Source organism: Bufo gargarizans, chromosome 1 (genome assembly GCF_014858855.1).
Source record: "Bufo gargarizans isolate SCDJY-AF-19 chromosome 1, ASM1485885v1, whole genome shotgun sequence".
Lineage (NCBI taxonomy): Eukaryota > Metazoa > Chordata > Amphibia > Anura > Bufonidae > Bufo > Bufo gargarizans.
The window spans coordinates 431,579,590-431,596,124 of NC_058080.1; the positions used below are offsets into that span (position 1 = coordinate 431,579,590).

The following is a 16,535-nucleotide window of genomic DNA, read 5'->3' on the forward strand; positions in this document are numbered from 1 at the left end:
CACACTTTTTTGTTATGTATATAATTCCACATGTGTTAATTCTTAGTTTTGATGCCTTCAGTGTGAATCTACAATTTTCATAGTCATGAAAATAAAGAAAACTCTTTGAATGAGAAGGTGTGTCCAAACTTTTGGTCTGTACTGTACATCAAGAAATACTCCTAAAGTATGCTTCTAATGGGCAGACCAAATGTAGTGTAAACATAGCCTAAATATAAAATAACCAATATGATAGCTCTTGCATCAAGCAAATATCACAGACCCTTAGCATCCTGAACTCTAAACTTCAGAGTTTCAGGTTTTGAGGTCTTCACCGTACAGAAAAAATAAATAAAACATATATAAACTGCAATGCATGATATTTGTTGGGGAGCCTTTCCTGAGGAACAACTATGGTGTATAGCAGTAACCTTCATTCATTTCTTATTACCTGGACATTGGCAAAGTCCACGCGGTTGAGGTCATTAAGCATCTGGTTAATCTGAGATGTGTTCTGGAGCACGGCACGCGCCGCCTGAGCCAAGTGATTGAGAGAGGTGTATCTTCGCAGAGTTTGAGCAAAGGCACTTACAGCAGCAACCTGCCAAACCAAAAAGGCATTAAGGGGGTTTTGTCCTGAAAAATATTCTACATTTTTCAAACCAGCACCTGGATCTGAATACTTTTGTAATTGCATGTAATTAAAAATTGAGTATAGTCACTGAGTTATTCACTGAAATCTATCTGTATAGCGCCACCTGCTGTTTGCTATTTTGCCAAATTCTTTGTCCAGCTCACTGAGATGAAAGCACATGCTCAGTAGCACTCTTTAATTACCTTCAACAGAAAGGACATGCCCCCTGAGCTGTCAGCTTGATATAAATCTAGCAGAGCAATGAACGGCAAGATCTCAGGATCCATGAGGTACAGGGCTGGTTCTAGCTTTGTTAGAAATAGGATAGGTTGTCATGTAATATATGATTTTCATGTTTAACATGATTCATTGGTTAACCCCTTTATGACTAAAGCTCCAGTGACAACTTCCACGTTTTCTTTTCATATTTTATTTTTTTGTGGAGAAACTCACTCACCTTAGTTTGTACCATTCTTTGTGGAATATTACTCATGGCACTAGAGAGCCAACCTTCAAGGCTTTTTGCAAAGTTTCGAACGGCTTGGGTCAAGGCACCTGAAGGAAAAGTAGAATTGAACAGATGATTGTGAGCTGATAGATTGCGTCTACATACAGTGCAGCAAACTGTCAGGAGAGACATTTGTGCTGCTGCTGTAATTAGCTCATATTGCCTACACTGAAAACCGTTTTTCCGATGTACAAGCCGGCTTTCAGCTAGACAAAAAATGCTACATGCAACATTTTTATGTCCGGCCGAAAGTTGGCATATATGCCAGAAATTGGGGTGGATTAACACAGTGCACCTCTGGGCCCCCCATTCACTGTAATGGCATATTGCAGTGCACGGTGGTATCTGACTATGCCGAATATGGTGAACTCCGGCAGTCTGTTCCTCCGCCAGAGAAGACTGCCGGAGTTCACAGCGCAAATAAAAAAACCAGCCTTAAAGGGGTTGTGTCACTTCAGTAAACGGCATTTATGATGTAGAGAAAGTTAATACAAGGCACTGACTAATGTATTGTGATTGTCCATATTGCTTCCTTTATTTCATTCATTTTCCCATCACTTTATACACTGCTCATATCCATGGTTATGACCACCCTGCAAACCAGCAGTGGTGGCCGTGCTTGTACACTGTAGGAAAAGGCACCAGCCTGTCTGGTTGGGACCGTGGGAATGCGCATAGGCTCTTTTTCCTGTAGTGTGCAAGCACTAGTGTCTTAACCCCTGGAAACAAGCAGTGTATAATGTGATGGAAAAATGAATGAAGCCAGCAAAGGAGGTAATATGGAAAATCACAATACATTAGTAAGTGCCTTGTATTAACTCTGTCTTCATGATAAATGTCACTTGCTGAAGTGAGACAATCCCTTTAAGGGTACCTGCACATGGTGCAGATTTGTATGCTGAAAATCCACATTAAATCTGCGCCAAAACCACACAAAAGAAAACTTGCACATAAATCCACACTATTTATCGTGCATTTTTTATCAGTTTTTTTTGGACATCGCACAAACAATTGACATGCTGCAGATTTTAAACTTCAAACGGCAGGTCAATTTCCTCATGGAAATTGTACATGAGATTTTTACATTCTCATTCCCTTTGCTGGTACTAGGGATGAAACGATTGCTCAATTGAATTGAGTAACTGGACACAAAAAAATCCTCAATGCAAATTTTTTGCATCGAGGATTTGCTTGTGTCACGAGACCACTGAGCACAGAGCGCTTGCTATTACTCACCCATCTGTGGTCACCCGCCGGCCCGCACCGCACTACACTGTATCCTGACAAATTGTCAGTACATAGTGCATGTAAGTGCGCTCTATGATCTGACGCTGTGTGACGTCAGGAAAACAGTGCAGCGGGTGGAGAAGAAGATGGACGAGCTGTGGAGCAGCGCCCCTACAGGAGAGGTAAGTATTTTATTTCACAGGCGCTGGGGACATAGGAGGGGGAGATGGTGGCAGCTGATGGCACTGGGGGAAGGCAGCTGATGGCACTGAGGGGGTAGCTGATGGCACTTGGGGGGGGGGGGAAGCTGATGGCACTGGAGGAGCAGCTGATTGCACTGAGGGGGCAGCTGATGGCACTGAGGAGGCAGCTGATGGCACTGAGGGGGCAGCTGATGGCACTGAGGGGGCAGCTGATGGCACTGGGGGGCAGCTGATGGCACTGGGGGGAGCCTAATGGAAGGGGGTGGAAGCTGATGGCACTGAGGGGCAGCTGATGGCAGTGGGGGGGGGGGCAGCAGATGAGATCTTATAAAGAAAAATGTTCTTTTAATTAGTTTTTTGTTATTAGATTACTCAAGTAATCATTCAATTAGTCGATAGAATAATCGATTACAAAAATAGTTGATAGCTGCAGCTCTGTCTGGTACTGTAGTACGTTGTGGTTCTTCGGCACGTAATCCGCATCATGTGCAAGTACCCTACAAGGCAATGATATTGCAAATGATGCCTTGAAGAGGACTGATCAGCTCTCCTTGTATTCCTCATGAAGTAACAGAATATTGCTCAGTTATTCTTCCAGGAAATGTATGAATTAGGCTGAGTTCACATCAGCATTCAGCCTTTCCGCTCTCCTGCTCCGTTAGAGAAGCAGAAGAACGGAAAGGACAAGTTCGGCACATAACTCAGTCGAACGACGCCTACAAGCCCCGTAGACTATAATGTTGTCCATTAGGTTTCCGCTCAGAGGAAGATTTTTGAAACAGAGAAAAAAGTCCTGCATGCACAACTTTTGTCTCTGCTTCAAAAATCTTCCTCTGAGCGGAAACCTAACGGACCCCATTATAGTCTATGTAGTCCGTAGGCTCAGTTCGGCTCAGTTATGTGCAGAATCCGTCCTTTCTGTTCTCCTGCTCCTATAATGGAGCAGGAGAATGGAAAAGCTGAACGCTGATGTGAACTCAGCCTAAATTATCCACTGTGTATTACTATTCCACTTGTCCAGGGGTGATTACCTACAGTCAGCCCTGATTGCACAGTATCAAACTATGAAGGGACATACAGGTGAAACTCGAAAAAAATGAATATCGTGCAAAAGTCCATTTATTTCAGTAATGCTAATTAAAAGGAATTGCATAATGCAGTTTAAAATTAGAATTTTGTGAAAAGGTTCAATATTCTAGGCTCAAAGTGTCACACTCTAGTCAGGTAATTAACCCATATCCCCTGAGCAAAGGGGACCTCTAAATTGTGACTTTGGGGTTTCATAAACTGTAAGCCATAATCATCCAAATTATAACAAATAAAGGCCTGAAATATCTCGCTTTGCATGTAATGAGTCTCATATGTTAGTTTTACCTTTTAAGTTGCATTACTGAAATAAATAAACTTTGCACAATATTCTAATTTTTTCGAGTTTCACCTGTAGATGCAATTTACAGCATCTGTACAAATATCACATTTGGCATTCTGATCAAGTGCATTATGCCATAGTGGTATAAAATGTAAAGGGTTTAAAGAAAGGAAAGGTTGGTAAGCATTAACCCATCACTACTTCTCTTTCTGAGGTAGCAGACGAAGGTCATAAGCCTGTTCATGTAGTGGAAAGCTGTAGGCGTCAAATTGTTCTGCTATATAGCATGTAATAAGCCCTGCGCCACACAGACATGCACATCAACTGAAAGCAGCTTTGTTTGCCACAAGGTTCTTTCAGATTACGGCTCTTAGAAAATCACATTGACTTTCAAATTCCTGCTGCTTGGCTCATGGGCAGAATACAGACGCACGGGCTGCAGCAAAATAATGACTGGATGGACAAAATATCGTAACCAGTAAGCACAACTACTACATTCATGGAAAGAAAAAGAAGATTATCCGTAATCCCCATTAGTAAGATTGCCTGCGTTTGACGTGGATGGTGTACATGTTCTTAGAGCAAGAAATGTTTTAGCGGCATAAAGTGCAAAATTACACAAAGCATTATGTAGGAGTACTGGCCAGTGAGTCAGTGCGAGCTACACTGCCAGCTCAGCCGGACCTTGAACATCTCATTTTATACCTGCACGACAGATATTAGAAGTACGCATATTATAAACTGCTCAAGGTCTGAAGTTATTGTAGCGGCACTGTTCTATCACGTAGGGATTATAACTGGTTTGGGACACATTGTAAGAAGTCAACATACAAATTATACCACCTATAAATGCACTGTTGCCTGGAGAATTGGAGCTATTGTACCCACCGTGGTGGACTTTGGAAGCTTGTTGTCCTAGTACTGAAAAGGCACTTGCGTAAATGTAGTTGGCAGCCTATTTAGTTGCTAAGCTTAACACTATAAATGCGGTAAATTATGTATATTATCAGTAACCAAGCAGAATGGGGTAGCAAAATGGCATAAATAAACTGAAGAATAAGGTATTTTTGCCAAATGGCTTTTTTTGAAGCCTAATTGTTGGGGACAGTGGGCAGAGCTCCAGAGTCCATGGATGCAATCTTCTGATGTGTACCAATGACAGATCAGAAGCTCATGCCCCTTCCAAATATAATCCATCATACGTTGGCTTCCACTCTACACATTCTCTCAAACTTACTAGGAATTGGTCTTAGGACATCAGGAATGAGGATCTCCACCAGAGCTTGGTACATCACGTGGTCACAGTTGCACATCCACTTCAAAATGGATTCATTTTTGCAGAGCAAAATCAACGTTGATTTTGGCAGTCTGCTTTCCATTTCACTCAGGTTGCTGCCAAAAGATGAGATAAAATGAAAATCTGTTACAGTGAGGTACACCATGAAATATGGGAAAACACAACAGATGGTAAGATGTAACTTTATTTCAAACTAATGCAAGCACAATACATGCATAGAGACTTAAAGGGGCTGTGCAGTTTAGACAACCCACTTTCATATAGCCTGTTAGGGAATTCTGAGTTAATAGAATAGGTCCCATAGACCAGTTACAGAGAGTCTCTTGCTTTGAAGCATCTGTCCTTTCCTGGAAAAGGCTAGTTTCACAACAGTCGGATGCTACTATTCCCCGCTGGAGCCGTTTGACTATATTGGGACCCAGCGGGAATCTGACCTGTTTCCGTTTTCCCACTATAGCCAATGGGGCCTGGTGGTGCTCCGCACTTTGTTATCAGCTTATTGTTAAGAGACCCTGTAATAAGTAGGAATTGTCCACAGCAGAGAATACAGTTGAAGGATAATGTAATATAATGTGAGCTTTAAAAAAAAAAAGTAATGGTCCCCTTACATGGGACTACGATCTAGTAGATTGTCGGGAAGGAAGCGTTCCTTCCCAACAATCTGCTGATCGTTAGCGGAGGAGACTGATGCATGTCTAATGCCATCGCTCTTCCCCTTACTGTCTCATTGTTTCCCCGCACAAAATACACAATTACCTGATGTTTTGCTTGTTCATCGGGTAATCGGCGGTGCCATTACTAGTAATGCTGGTTAGCGACGGTCTGTTCAAGTGTTGACCCATCTAAAGGGCCCTTAAGCCACTAAACTGAACCTGCAAACAGCTTTTGGCTCCTCTTACCCTACCACGCCACGGCTTTACCGGTCATCATATACTTCTAAGATATATGCACCATATGTGACTAGTAAACACAATTTTACATGCACAAATAATATGTATATGTGATTATTTTAGTTTGGGGAATCTGGTTATAATTTTATATCCATGCAATATTGTGGAACCAGGAAAAAGTCTATTTTGGAATGAAGGATTCTTTACTTACCCAGTTTCTGTAATGGTGGTGCCGTCAGCTGTCGTGGTGGGAGAGTAGCGCCAAAAGGTTTGCCACAGTTTCTCAATCAGGCTAAACTGCAGGTTTACCACAACGTCCAGTATTGCCTAAGTGATCAAAGACAATAAAATTCAGCCCACAACAGTAACCACATTTCTTGTTAACTGTTGCGATTTTAGCATTGTATAGTTTCAAAACGCCCATCTCAGTAAGAACAGCAGTACCATCAGAAAGCAAAAGTCAAAAAGTAGTAAATGCATATACTGTACACGTGCTTTTCCATAACTTGTACTGCACAGAACTGTGTGTAGATCCATCTTTCAGCTTCATGCACTGTTCGAACCAGCATTCTGTTTATTCATTTTTATATAACTTTAATAAAATATAAATAATTTATCTGATACACAGCTCAAAATCCTTTGCATAGGCATAGATGTGATTCATAGCATTCAGGCTGTCTGTGGTGACCACTAGAGGGAGCTACTGCACTTACAGGGTTTCTGGCACCTGAAAATGGGTATTAAGCTGGCTGACATTAGCGATGTGCTAATGTCAGCTGAATATAACTATATTAGTGCCATCTCACTGCCTGAAGCCTTTATTGAGAAAAATGAACTTTTATAATATTATAATATGCTAATTAGCCTCTAGGAGCGGGGGGGGGCGTTGCACCTGCTCCTAGAGGCTCCGTTTGCCCACCTCTTTTCACGCCCTTCTTCTCCTGATTGACAGGGCCAGGCAGCGCTGCTCTCCTCCTGCCGGCCGTGTCTGCAGTGTAAATCTCGTGCCATTCAGTATTCGCCGCAGGCGCAGTGAGGAAGCCAGCAGCTGCCGAGCGTCATTCCCTAACTGCGCCTGCGCCAAATACTGAACGGCGCAAGATTTACACTGCAGACATGGCCGGCGGAAGAAGAGCAGCGCTGCCTGGCCCTGTCAATCAAGAGAAGAAGAGCGTGAAAAGAGGTGGGCAATTGGAGCCTCTAGGAGCAGGTGCAACGCCCCCCCCCCCCCCTCCTAGAGGCTAATTAGCACATTATAAAAGTTTGTTTTTCTCAATGAAGGCTTCAGGCAGTGAGATGGCACTGATATAGTTATGTTCAGCTGACATTAGCACACCATTTTTCAGGTGACAGAAACCCTTTAATACTAATACTTTAATAGCATTCAATGTGCAAACAAGGTGCAGTCAATTTTGACCAAGTAAAATAACAGGGACCTCTATTTAACTGCTGGAGCACTCTAATAATAATAATCCTATTATAGGGGTTGTATCACAGGGAAAGGAGTTTTTCCACAATTTTATTATTGATGACCCATCCTCAAGATAGGCCATAAATATGGGAGACAGACTCCTGACACCTCCACAGATAAGCTGTTGAAGAGGCTGACCACTGCCGCCTCTTCACACTATGCTAAGCACAGCACCATACATGGAATAGTGGCTGTGCTTGGTATTGCAACTCAGCCTCGTTCATATGACATCACAGGCCTAGGATCAGGCCTTGTGGATCAAACAGCTGATTGGCTGGGGTGCCGGGACTTGGACTGCTCCACTGATCTGATACTATCCTGAGAACAGGTCATAAGTATATAAATCCTGGAAAAACTCTCTAAAAGTTACATTTATCTGTTAGATTTCTAATTTGAATGCTTCTGTGCCTACTTGTTATAGCGATCCCTGGTGTTCATTTGATGCCCTCTTAGAATGTCAGCTTGATATGCACAGTGCTGGTGGTCACACATTCTCAGTCATTCATTCACACCACCCAGATTTTCTGCTACAAGGGTGCCATAGAGATTACTGCTATAGTATATGGCAGGAATGCTCAGCCTGCGGCCCTCCAGCTGTTGCAAAACTACAACTCCCAGCATGCCCTAATAGCTGTAGGCTGTCCAGGCATGGTGGGAGTTGTAGTTTTGCAACTGTTGAAGGGCCACGGGTTTACCCTGGTATAGCACAACCAATACGAATCACTGCACTAGAAACATAGATACTAGGCCATACTTCAATGATTCCAACTGAAATATATTTTATATGATCTAATGAGAAATGTAATTTTTAATTGTGGGACAAGTCCTCTAACTGAAGTCACAGACTTGTAAATGCCAGCCTATCTTCTGTTCTTTTTATTGGAATTGTATATGGTTAAAGTGCTTTTCTAATAATAAAACTAATAATATAATTTTATTTCACAAATTTTGAACTATTTCCCAGGATGTATATACAGGACTTAATCCCCAAATAATTCTCTAAAATAAGAACTTCTTTCCAAACTCCAACACACCCTATAATAAAGATGAAATAATCCAGAACTTTTCATACTCCACAAATGTCTTTGTGTGAATGCAAAGTGGATTACATACCGAGAATTTGAAAATTGTTTCACAATAAAGAAATCATCTTATAAGGTTCCTATAAAATTGTGGATTTATTCTTGTCAATAATTCCCCACTTCTGGGTATTATCTATGGTATATACAGATGTTTTCTTTCTTACCTTCCCTCTTGGCTTGAAGGAGTTGCACAGTGATTTAATACTGATGACCTATCCTCAGGATCAGATCGGTGGTGGTCTGACACCTGGCACCTCCATCGATCAGCTGCTTGAAGGGGTCATAGGGTTCGTGCTGCTTGCTCTGTAAAATGACCTGCTCGTCATCTACATTATAGCAGTGATTACAACTGCACCATCCTATTCAAGTGAATGAGAGAAGCAGTTGCAATCCCACTGCACCACTTCTGCAAAGGAGACAGTATGCAGGTCATTTTGAAGAAGGCACAGTTCTCGCATGAATGCTGCAACCCCTTCAAACAGCTGATCATCAGGGGTGCCGGGAAGTCAGACCCCCGCCAATATGATATTAAGACTCTACGCAACCCCTTTAACACATCCCAAGATGAGTGGCACAAGATAACCAGTTTTCAACAAAAAACATGATTTTGTTGATACAGTTTCAGGAGATGTGTACGCAAATGTGTCTATTACTGGCCACCTGCTGGTGGTGGTGTGAACTGCAGCCTGTCAAGGGTTTTGCAAACATGGTGTGATGATGTATTGAATTTGTATACATATAAATTGGAGCCTGGAAACCAAATTTCTAGAAAAGTAAGGGTGGATACTTCTGTATGATGCAACCAAATGAAAACTGGTAAGAAGAAAAATATTTAACACTTTCAATATGGAGACAAATGAAATATGGATACACTTAATTGCATATGTACTGTAAAAGAGGACTCTTTCTTAAACAACTGGAAGCATGGCTAGTACCTATAGCAAGGTGCCAAGCTTGGATGTTACATTGTAGCCAAATCCTGCCCTTATGGGGGGGGGGGGGGGGGAATAAGAGATGTAAGAAATCACCCTGAGGGAGATGTTATTATCGTAAGCTCAATATAGATGACTACTATAATGTGGAGTCGCTAGGGATTGTAAGCAGCATCAACCATTTACCTGACTTACACATGAGATGTTATTTAACCCTTCAGCTAAGGTCTACATTTCCACCAGTAAACAACACGTCTTTCCCCAGAATAAACTACAGAACACAGTAAGTAAATAAAGTAGTGAGGGAGTAGTAATTCTCACAAAGACATGGCAGCCTCACCTCACAGTGCTCCCGATATAGAGTCTGCAGTGACTTGATATCTTCAAAGGTTGTACCATCTGGCAGAGAAGATATTTCAACTTCTGCAAACTCTGGAAGTGCTCTAGACGCATCTGTTGCCATAACAACATAATGGAAGAAAGATATTGTGGATGGTGCCAATTACAGCTTCATTAGGAAAATATTTAAGAAGCATAGCAAGACAGACATTCTGAAAGGTCACATTACTTAATGAACAGAGGCTGGCAAGTTTGTATTTTTATTCTTTTCTTAGTGTTGTTATAAAAAATAGAGAATATTTTTAAACAAACGCTTGGATGAGATACATGTATCAAATTAAAACATTTGCATATGCATCCGTCTTCTGGATACAGCACGCCGATATGGTATATGTGCTATAAAAGTAACAGACGTTGGTTAAGCTGAAGAAGAATACGTGCAGCAGACATATAAAGTCTATCATCTGCAACTATATATACAGATAGCATTGTAGGCATTAAAGAGGTCTTCTGAGTGTTTTATACAGATGACCCCTCAGTATGTGATCGGCAGCGGTCCGACTCCAGGCACCCCGGCCGATCAGCTATTTGAAGAGGCCGCCGCACTCCAGTGGGCAGTGCAGCCTAGGGGATAGTGACTGTGCTTGGTATCACAACTCAGTGGCATGCACTTGAATGGGACTGCGCTGTGCTTGGCCACATGATTGATGAACATGACATCATTACATGTAGATTGTAAGCCCTCACGGGCAGGGCCCTCTCTCCTTCTGTACCAGTTTGTAACTCATCTTGTTTATGATTAGTGCATTGTCTGTATTATGTATGTGCACCCCTTATCATATGTACAGCGCTATGGAATGAATGGCGCTTTAATTAATAATAATAATAATAATAATAATAGTTTAGGAACAGCCCGTGGCACTCTGGTGAGCCTCTTCAAATAGCTGATTGGCGAGAGTGTTGGGATTCAAACCTACACCGATCAGATACTGAAGACCTATCCTGGGGAAAGGTCATCAGTATGAAACACTGGAACAATCTCTTGAATGCAGTGCAGCAAGACAACCTATACTGCCATGTAGTATGATTTACTATGCCCCTATACAGTTAAATGGTAAATGGTAAACTGCGAATACCTGCTTTTTAAAATTACAGCACAGCTGTAGTTGTTGCCTCAACACCATATATCATGGTACAAGTAAACAATCCCACCACTAGTAGAGAAGCTTATGTTCAGCTGATCTCTTATAATTAAAGGGGTTTCTCCTGGAATTACAGAAGCAGTGTAGATTGGTCTGTCACAATGTTTGCATAGTTCTCTTTCACTACAATGGGAGTTACGGAAACAGCGGAGTGCTAACCCCCTCAAATGCTTCTGTAAGCCCAGCCACCTGAGGCAGACCACAGTCCCGTCTTACCGTGGGAACGGAGAGGTGGGACAACCCCTTTAAAGAATGTTATCTCTAATGTATCTATAATTCGTTTATTAGTTCAGCCAGATGTATTGAGTGGTTATTAATTCAATCTATCAAACATGTAACAAACACACCATGATTCCAACCAATGATCAGTTATGGTAATGATAATGTCACTGTGTATATAATCTCTCTGGAAATAGTTTCCAAACTTTGGCACTTAATTTTTTCTGTAGTTGATTATTAAAAACTTATAAGCCTTGGTTTTCATGTCGACATAAATATATTTTATACTAGAGATGATATGAAAACCTGTCTGTAAAAGTAGAGAATTGCAATAGCATGTGTCAGCAGCGTCTGAGGCAGAAGATAGGCGCTAGGATTCCCTCTCATTGTTCAAGCTCCCTGCAGGCCAACACAAATGTAAGAGACTCAGGGGCTGTGAACTCAGGGTTCAGAAAGGAGAGAGAACCAAACAAGGTAAGAACAGGACCAAAGAATGACACAGTAGGCGGTAAGTGAAGGCAGCCGCGAGAAAGTCAATGGCTTTAGGAAGATGAAAGTGCAAAAAGATACATTCACAGACTAGACAGTGCTTCTAAAAAAGAAAATGCACAGAATAACAAGGACAACAGGGTGTACTCGAAAAGAGTTTGAAAAAGCTTACAAGAGGATACTTAGTGACATAGGATTTCTAGATTGCAAGCTTCTTAGTCGCTACAAGGTTACTTGCAACTTTGTTAAAGTACACCTCCATTTCCATCATACCGATCTGAACTTAAGGTTGGATACATATCTGTATGGCTGCCGTGATCCAGATGAATTAAAAAAATGGACAGAACATTTTCCTTCCTTGCATAGCCTTCCTCCAGCTTGCTGTCTGGGCATTTAAACATCGTAAAGCATTAAGGAATGGGTTAGCTGCTCAAGATCCATCCCTATAAGCCAGACCAGAAAGCCAAGCTGCAGAGCCTTTGTAAAAAAATTAAATAAATGAAGGGTACCGCCACACGTTCATGCAGTTGATGAAGCCAAACTCAGGTGTGGATCATAAAAGGAGAGAAAGAGCCTATACGACTTCTCCATGTTTTTGAACCCACTCTTGGGTTTGGCTTCAAAAACGGCAAACTAAAAATCTTACTCTTAGTAAGCAATCTGTATTATTTCTCTGTGTATTCATTAAAATAAGTTCTGACATAAACCTCAATCTCATAGTAAAAAAAAATATATATAACAAAAACTTAATAAAAAGTACAATACAAAACCCAGGCCACCCCCACTTTGGTTGAAATACAAAATCAATGTACAATACATTGTACACAAAGTAGCGTAGATAAGCAGTGATGCACAAAAAACATCAGTATCATCATCTCAGTGTCTGTCTGGGAACAGAGTATGGAGGAGAATTAGCAAACTGGTGTTATGGAAAAGTGACTTAACTGCCCATAGCAACTAATTAGATTCCACCTTTAATTTTTCAGACCTTTTTTTTTTAAATGAATCTGATTGGTTGCTATGGGCAAATAAGCCCGTTTTACTTTACATCAGTTTAGATAAATCTCCTCCAACGTTCTTACCTAAGAACTGTTGATGGTGTTGACTTTGAGCAATGACAGTTTGCTCTACTGATGCACCAGTCTGAGCTCCACTTCCGGCAAATCCATCCCCCACTCCATCCACCTTCTGCATAGGCTTGTACCTATGAAACAGAAAGGAAAAACATATGGACAGATCATCATCCACTTCAACACATAGAGGGAATATGGAATTTACTTTATAACATCAATATCTAAAAATAGGCATTATTATTAAGTAGATGCCATTAGGCCTAGACGTATTAGGACTGTGACACAATTTTAATAATTTAACCCCAAAAATGGACCTGGAACAAAGCAGTTAGGGTCCATTCACACGTCCGTAATTTGGATCCGCAATCGTTCCGCAATTTGCGGACCGATTCACGGATGCGAATCGGCATTTCCGGGATCCGCAATTCCGTTCCTTAAAAAAAATAGAACATGTCCTATTGTCCGCAATTGCGGACCAGAAAAGGCATTTTCAATTATAGTGTCTGTGATGTGTGGTCCGCAAATTGCGGATCGCAAATTGCAGGTGTCCGTGTTTTACGGATCTGCAATTTGCGGATCTGAAAAACACTTCCGGACGTGTGAGTGACCTCCTTAGGGTCCATTCACACGTCCGTAAGTGTTTTGCAGATCCGCAAATTGCGGATCCGTAAAACACGGACACCTGCAATGTGCGATCCGCAATTTGCGGACCGCACATCACATAAAACTATAATAGAAAATGCCTTTTCTGGTCCGCAATTGTGGACAAGAATAGGACATGTTCTATTTTTTTCAGGAACGGAATTGCGGATCCCGAATAAACTGATCGCATCCGTTCCAGCCCCATTGAAAGTGAATAGGTCCGCAAATTGCAGAAAGCATGCGGACCCAAATTACGGACATGTGAATGGACCCTTAAGGTGTGATTGAAGTATAATTAAACCTGAAAGTTTACTCTTCAGTCACATATTGATGACAGTTTCAAATCTATTCTTGTGTTTACAGAGGCTGAATCACTATGATAATGTTACTTCCCAAATACTTGTAGACCCCAATATAGAAAAATTAAGATAAATGAAAGAACCATTGCAAATAGCTAAGCACATATGGTGGTCTAGGTTCCTAATACATTTTGTTTTACCCTTCAGCCCCCAGTCAATTATCTCAAGAGCTGAAGCTGAAAATGTTTCCATATCTCTTCTGGATAATCCCAAATAGAGAGCAAACTCTCAAAAAACTCTTTAATGTTCTTGGGATCCCACTGATGCTATATCAATACATTTATTGTATGCTGTGGTCTAAAAATGGAAAACTCAAATACCGTAACATAAATTAACTAAACTACACTCCATGCCATATGATTCATTCTACGCATTCTCCTGAAAAAAAAAATATTTTTTTTTGAAACAGCATTTACTTAATTTCCTTAAGACATTATCTTCTAGCTTATGAAGCAGCATAAGCACAAAGCACTCGAATAAGTGGGGAAAAATGATCAACATAAAGCTTAATATAGAGAATGAATAACGTATATGGTACATACAGTGCTGCCAAAACACACCTTTGTTTCTGCTGCATGGGTTGCTGTCGCATAGCCATATATTGCATGTCCTCTTGTAACCTATTAAGAGGGGAATCTGGCTTGACACGAATTCCATAGTAGTGGTATTTTGAGTTGCCCCTTTGGAAGAATAAAAAAAGATATTAGTACAAAATAAGCATAAATTTATAGAGTAAAATAAATATTTACATTTCTTTGCTCTAGGTTGTTCTACTACATCTGAAACACGGAAGTCAATGGAAAGTAATGGGTATTTAAAGGGAATTTATCACCTATAAGAACCTATAGATTGAATAGATTCATTATTTTCTACAGTAGAGTGTTCTAAGCATGCTCTGTGACCAGTGCAGAGGTCATTGTGCAGGGAGGGGAAGTAGATAAGTTGTGATCATCACCTACTGTAATGGCGGACTCTGTATTATTTATATATTGGCATTATCTTTCAATGTAATCCTGTCTGTGATGATAACGAGGACTGCTGATAAGTGATCTCTACAGAACAGTACGTGACAGCCTACTATAAGGGTCATCTTCAAGATTTCAGGATATTTTTTTAATACCGGGACATGTAAAAAATAAAATAAAATAAAAATCATCAATAATTCTTAAAAAATATATTTAATATAAAAAGTGTATTTAAACAATAGTTCACACCTTCAGAGGCAATTTTTTAAATGTTACTCATTTTTGGTTAAAATCATTTTTTCAATTGGCCTTTATTATTATAAAAATATTGAGTTGTTCTGTCACAAAGAGTTAACTGTTTTTCTAGCTGTGTGACTCGTACTTTCACTTTGTGCCGTCATCTAATAAACCTTATCTCTAAACTACTAAGAGGTCATAAACACTTATTTAAGCCACATTCTTATCAGTAAGATAAGAGCTATAATGAGTGTTTATAATGTTAGAGAGCAGAAATAAGGAGCCTGTCTGCTCCCCAACTGACGGAAAAGTCAGAAAATACAAAGGGTGCTACTAGAGCATCTCAGCTCTGTACAGAAAAGAGGGCTCCCTATTTTTTTTTTATAAAGCTCAAAAAAAATTTAGCTCAAAAGGAGTACAATGCAAAAAAATAAATAAAAAAATTGACCTTGAAGGAATTGATCAATTAGATGCAAAACAAGTCACTGCATCTAAACCCTTTCCTTGATGACATTTCCTATGTGTTTCCCTCTGGTATGAGTGTTTCAGCTAGAAATGATCAATTATGATGGTACGGTATGGAACACACTCTTAACGGTGGGGCAAAACAAGAAATTATCAACACAGATATATTTGTGAAGAAACTTGAAGTGTGACATAAACTGGTGAATAAAATGTATTAAACAATTCTAATTACACAGAGCAAGAGAAGGAAAAAAATCGCATAATCTTCTTATGAATATTGTCAGCATGAAAGTCTATTAATAAGTACGTTAATTATAATTACCAGACCGGGATTGTATTAATAATAAGAATATAGGTACTATATCTGATTAGAATTAAAAAAAAAACGCCATTACTGATTGAAGTTACATAAGGCAGTTGTAGGCGGTTTAGAGCAGAGATACATCTTCCTATAAAACTGGTAATCTGCAATTTATATCATATAAATGATGCTATATGCATCTTAATTTACAATACAAATATTTCCATTTATAATTGTGACTAAATACAACTAATTATACGAAATGAAATCAGTAACATAACTGATATAGTGTATGAAATAAAATGTTACATACAGTATGTCAGTTATCTCATCAAAAAATGTATGTTTTCTGGGTGCATTAACTTCCACTAAACTCATATTCTGTGATAAGATGGAAATTTAAAGTTCTTTTAATGTACCTAGCAACTATTTCGTCCCTATATTTTGCCAAAGTCACAAACAATGTGACAGAAGGTAAAAGCTATCCTGTTAGTTTACGCATAAGGCCTCCTGCACACGAACGTGTGCTGCCTGTTGCCGTATTGCGTACCGCATTTGCGGATCCACAATACACGGGCGCCATTCAGTGGGCATTCCGCATCACAGATGCAGACTCATTCACTTCAATGGGTCCGCAAATCCTGAGTTGCGG

General features: G+C 40.3%; 1 protein-coding gene across 6 annotated transcripts in view; it reads right to left on the reverse strand.

The window, feature by feature from the left end:
- Positions 1-16,535, reverse strand: part of RFX3 (regulatory factor X3) — a 224,251-nt gene that overhangs the window by 10,801 nt on the left and 196,915 nt on the right. For all 6 annotated transcript variants that reach the window (XM_044286847.1, XM_044286829.1, XM_044286838.1 and 3 more), the window contains 7 exons: positions 14,476-14,595; positions 12,924-13,045; positions 9,933-10,045; positions 6,319-6,434; positions 5,158-5,312; positions 1,071-1,168; positions 431-580 (listed from right to left, as the gene is read on the reverse strand). In XM_044286847.1, coding sequence (XP_044142782.1) covers positions 431-580; positions 1,071-1,168; positions 5,158-5,312; positions 6,319-6,434; positions 9,933-10,045; positions 12,924-13,045; positions 14,476-14,595 — 874 coding nt within the window. The remainder of the gene's footprint in view (positions 1-430; positions 581-1,070; positions 1,169-5,157; positions 5,313-6,318; positions 6,435-9,932; positions 10,046-12,923; positions 13,046-14,475; positions 14,596-16,535) is intronic.